This window comes from Gavialis gangeticus, unplaced genomic scaffold, assembly GCF_001723915.1.
Source record: "Gavialis gangeticus isolate Ggan-Ray unplaced genomic scaffold, GavGan_comp1, whole genome shotgun sequence".
Lineage (NCBI taxonomy): Eukaryota > Metazoa > Chordata > Crocodylia > Gavialidae > Gavialis > Gavialis gangeticus.
Window position 1 is genome coordinate 6,534,185 of NW_017729004.1, and position 5,431 is coordinate 6,539,615.

The 5,431-nt window shown below is 51.0% G+C and overlaps 1 protein-coding gene across 1 annotated transcript in view; it reads right to left on the bottom strand.

Annotated features, from left to right (window-relative positions):
• Nucleotides 1–5,431, bottom strand: part of ZBTB47 (zinc finger and BTB domain containing 47) — a 91,511-nt gene that overhangs the window by 12,851 nt on the left and 73,229 nt on the right. The window contains exons 3-4 of the mRNA XM_019508064.1: nt 3,393–3,540; nt 1,121–1,236 (exon numbers count right to left, since the gene is read on the bottom strand). Coding sequence (XP_019363609.1) covers nt 1,121–1,236; nt 3,393–3,540 — 264 coding nt within the window. The remainder of the gene's footprint in view (nt 1–1,120; nt 1,237–3,392; nt 3,541–5,431) is intronic.

Genomic DNA, 5,431 nt, shown 5'->3' on the forward strand with positions numbered 1-5,431 from the left:
TCAAACCAATGCATCCAGAGCCACACGCCGGGTCCAGTCCCATGCACCAGGTCTGGGGTCATGCATCAAATCAGACTGCATGCACTAAGTCCAACCCCATGTGCTGAGTCGAGTCATGGCACTGGTTTGATCCAACACATGAAGCCCAAGGGCTCCCCATGGGTCCAAAAAGTTAGTGGCAGGGGAGTGGTCGCAGTGTTCGTTGCTTCAGGGCTCCCAAAACCATAGCGATCAACACTGCCACAGGCAGATGCAGTGCGAATTACCCTTGGGTTCCCTTATCAACCTGCTTCACCCGCAAAGCTGGAAGGCCGCCTCAGCCGGCAAGACAGTTGTTTGCTCTTCTTGCTTGTTCACACCTTGGGCGCCTCTTCTCACAGACACAGTACAGGTAGGGACTAGAGCTGCTCATTCTGTGGCGCAGATGCCTGTCCACTAAGAACGGGGCAGAGATGCACCAAATCGTACTGGACCGTGGCTGCAGGCCATGTAGGGACTCCAGGAACGGCCGGCTCTCTTCAAGGACCCCAAAATTAAGCAGTTATGGAATAAAACACCCCCAGGATACTCATGAGCCCTATTTACAAGCTGGCCTATGCCCTTAAGGCCTTAAAAGAAAAGCTGGTAACAGACAGCTGGGTTACAAACAAGGACCGAGATGCAGGACTCATGTATTTCTTCCACAGTGCAGCCATGTCCTCATGCAAGCCTGGCCAAGTCGGTCAACATCTGGGACCTCAGCTTCCCTGTCTGTAGAGTGGGTAAATGATCTGTGACCCACCCCAGCTACTCGGGGACCATAGCATGCTCCAGCCAAAAGTTGCTGCTCATTCAAAACCCCTCCAGTACAGGGGAGTGGTGTCTGCTAGGTAGCAACGTCTATTAATTATCATTATTTCTCAGGGCTTTGTTTCAGGCTTGGCTTGTATTTGGGCTTGGGGCCCTTGGCATCAAAGAAAGACTGGTTATAAGAACTGAGAAGCAGGTGGGCAGGAAAGGGTGAAGTGGAGGAAGGCTTGTCATGAGCGGGTACAATCAAGGGGATCAAGTGCGATCGGGGGGAGGCTCAGGCAGAGATATGGTCACCCCTGTGAGCAATGAAGAGGGGGAAGGGTCTTACCTCACATTTAAAAGGCTTTTCCCCAGAGTGCTGAAGAGAATGGACTTTCAGGGACATGCTGCGTTTGAAGGACTTCCCGCACGTCTCGCAAGTGAAAGGCATGTCCTTGGTGTGAGCTGAAAATGCAGAAGAAGGGCGTTAAGGCAGGACGGGCAGGGATCAAGGCAGAGGCCGTGGCCATGTGTCGGGCCTGGGGTGCCGCCAGGAATGAGGCACCACTTGCTCACTCGTGCTACACGAAGCCCAAGCCCAAAAAGACCAGATGGCTTACAGGGGTCCCCACTGCAGCTCTGAAACACTCTGGGACCTGTGGCTGGGCTTGATTCTCAACACCAGTGCTGGGCTGGCCAGGGGGGCAATACAGCTGTGGTGTATACCCTGTAATGGTGGTGGGGCTCATCCCCACCACTCCAAAGCCAGGCTGTCCAGACTCGGCATTGCAGAGGCCTGTGTTTGTACCTGGTCAGCACCCCGATGGCAGTAGCCAAGTTGCCAAACAACACACAGACGCATAGTACGGGCTTAGGCTCCAGTGTGCCAGGGCAGCTGAGTACTGACAGTTTGCTAACTGAGTAACCCACCAATTTCTCCTCCTCCCTCAGACCTCTCCTTAGGACACCCGTCTGGCACAATGCTCACACAACCCTCCATGCCGACTAGGTTTGCCATCACAATTATTACACAAATCAGAGCCCTCTTGCTGTTTGTTGCCTTCGGCTCCCCCAGCCTGACTTCTGCTGCCACCTCTCCCCCCATCAGGAAGCTCCTTGAGAAGTAGGGACCGTCTTGTTCCTTGTATATACAGCACCTAGCACACGATGCTCTAGCCCAATTAAAGTCCCCGTGCGCTATTACAATACAAAGAACCTTTCAGCCTGCTGTTTTTCTACATCCTTCGATCATTTCTGCTGGCTTTTGTTTTTCCAAAGAAAGAAATCACCCATGTGAAAACACGAAGGGTTGCTCTATATTGAGATGTACTCTAAAATAGCATCATTGCAAAACAGAGACATGAAGGACATTCATATTCCAGCCCACATACAACAGCATGGAAAGTCCTCTTCGTATGCTGCTGGAATCATCCCAAATTGAAACGCTTCTGCTTTGAAGTTAAAAAAATTGACCCTAAATTATTCCAGCCTCCAATTCCCCCTAGAGCAGCAGTAGGCACTGGGGAAAATTGCCCTTAATTGCTAAAAAGACAAAACGAACACCCTTTTAACACATTCTCACCACTGCAGCTGGCAAATGTATATTGCCATGGCAAGTACCAACTACCAGCAGCAGAGAAATGCAGGTGCCCCGCGTGGGTGAGGAGGAACGGAGCTACTTTCTGCATGGTGTTAGAGTGAGTGAACTGAGAAGAGATGGGGCAAGGGGGACAGACTGATCAAAATAAAATGGAGATCTTTTTTAACCAATGCACGCGCCGTCTAGAAGTCATCATCATGTCACCTTGCTGCTCCTCTGTTCTCTTACTGTTTGCATTCATCACCCTGTTTTAGTGCTGCTGAAAAAAGTACCAGAGCTGTCTACAATGCTGCTTCCCTGTACTAGTGAGAAAGAGAAGGTGCTTTAGCTGTCCTCTCTCCATAGACCCAGGTCAAAACTGCTCAGTAATAAAGAAGGGGTTTTTGCTAATTATCTGCTTTGCAACCTCAGCCCGGACTCCAGGTCCAGCTGGGTCTTTCTTTCTCATATGTTAAAACCAACAAATCAAACCTGGCTTCCTCTCCCTTTCTCCCCGTAGCTTCAACCCCTGCTGTCCTTTCTCCGTGACGGAAGAACAGACCCAGACCCTGGAAATGTCACTGAATTGACAATCCGGTCAAAGCAGTGTGAGAAGGGAAAGATCCTATGGCCTCCACTCGCAGCTGTTGGCTGTGCTGAGCATTGCACAGAAAACTCAGGTCTTCCTTAGTTGACTAACTCCAGCTAAAGAGCCATAGGTAGGAAAGTTATTTCGGTGGGGTTGCTTTTCAGAGCACGTAAACCCGGCCACAAGCCATTAGACAGCTGCATCAAAAGCTGTATTGGAGACCAAAAAAAAAAAAATGCTAGCTCGTCACCTGTCTGCAGTAAAGAGTCATCTTTCTTCTGATGCTGAACAAGAAGCTTTATTAGAATAAGGGACACCGCACCGGTCTCCCTACATCAGCCCTAGAAAGGACACTGAAAGTCCTTTCTAGGCATGCCCTTAAGTGGCGTATCTGGTAAGAGTGACGGCCCCACAGCCCCCAGCCCCAGGACAAAATGCCCCCACCACACTCACCGACCATGTGTTTCCGCACATGAGCCATGGTGTAGAATTTCTTCTCGCAGATCTCGCAGGAGAACTTCTTCTCGGCATAGCCGTGGACGATCTTATTGTGTTCGTGGAGCGACCAGAGCTTCTTAAACCCTTTCCCGCAGGTCACACACTGCAAGGCAAGGAATGGGATAAGAAAGGCGAGAACGGTGGAGAAGCGGGGAAACGGCCTGGGAGGAGGACTTGGGATGAAGGGCAGGCAGCACCATGGGATACACTGACAGCTCCCCTGGGACAGTATCATGGGAAGTGAGGTGCACACACAGTGACCATGCAAGCATCATTCACCTGCGCACAAGACTACAGAAGGCCAGTGCTACCGATGGGGAAGGGCGAAGCATGGAGAAGACAAAGCCCTGCTCCTTTACACCAGCCACCACAGCTGGCTGGCCCCCATGGGGCTTGCATCATCATAGGAGGATCTGGAGCAAGGGATGTCCCACTCCCCCCTCCATGGAAAACATTGACACACATGAGGAAAAGGTCATGATTTTCCATATAACATTTTGAGTTTTGTTCACTTAACAAGTTAGTGGCCAAATACTTGGCTCTGTTAATGGAAAACCCCATTTGTCATCGCGAACCCTCCTGGAGGACAGTTTTGCACCAGCCTGGCTTCGGAGCAGGCAACATGGGCTGCTTGCACACTACGGTTCAGCTCCGACAGACCCGCCTGCAATCCTGGCGTGGTTGCGGTGAACAAGACTGAGGGTGGGGGTACAGAGAGAAGTGGATGAGTGGTGGCCGGGCTGTGAAGATCCTCTCTTTCTACACCCTAGAAAAAGGGCACTGTCTCTTTTACTCAGACTTAAAAGCAGATGGTTATAATAACCCATACAGCAATCCATGTAGCCGGGGACCTGGTATCCTACAGCCTAGCAAGCCTGTGATGGCCTCTAAGGGGACAGACAGATGGACACGTCTCAGTACAGTCTAATTTAGGCTGTTTCTGTACACCAATGTGAACCCAGTTCTTTCATGGGAAAGGCCTCCACCAGACTGGGCAAAATCACCTCTGGTTAGGGGGTTTGCAACATCTGCCAGCTGCTTTTTGCTTTTTCTATGCCAAGTGTGACATCTGTTCATGCCTGGAAAGCGGTGCCGGGAAGCGTCTTCCAGCCACCGGTCATGTAGGGCCAAATCAACCCAAAGCTCACTGGCCTCTATCTGCAAGCGAACGCCCAAACCCTCTTGTCCAGGACTGACTGGAGCTTCATTGCCATCATCCTTGCTTTGAGCTCACAAGGACGGAGCAAATCCCAGAGAGAACCAAATCTGGCTGGATCCCGTAGCTTCTGGATAACACCATCTTCCCTCTCGGTGCACGTTACAGGACTTCAGGAATACATTGGCTCTCACCCTGGCTCAAGACCTGCCATCACAGCAGCAGCATCCCAAAGATGGGCACCAAGGCATCGGTGTCAGACCCAATACAGGAGCAGAATCACACGGGGAAGGGAATCGCCGAGACCGTCTGCATTACCCACCTCTACGGAGCTTCCCATCGTACGGTTGCAACCCCCGATCGAGGCTCTTAAACTAACGCAAAGTGACCAAAAGTGATCCTGGACGTACTCAGATGAACAAGTGCTTCAAAATAACAATGCTTAGCAGATGACCCACTGCAACTTTCTTCTGTCCGCTCTACACCAAGGTCAAACACCGGTTGCTTTAAACCTGTTTCATTCAAGTTTAAAGTTACAGAAGATTATCTCTGCTATACTGGTATAGGAGCAGGGACCCAGCACAATTACAATAGTTCAGTTGACGCGTGACCCCAAATGATACATCTCCTCCTCCCTCCCTTCTGAAAAGGTTCACGGTCTTACGACTGTCCACGGCCAACTTGGTGTAACTGCTTAGTGTCTGCCTAGGCCCGTCTCCGTGTTGCAAGCGAGCGGGGAGCAATTACCTCTATAATCTTACCATAGGGCAGCCGGCAGGTTCCCGCCCTGTCCAGAGGCAAGCACAGCAGTCAGGATTTCACTAGCTGAGGGACTCAT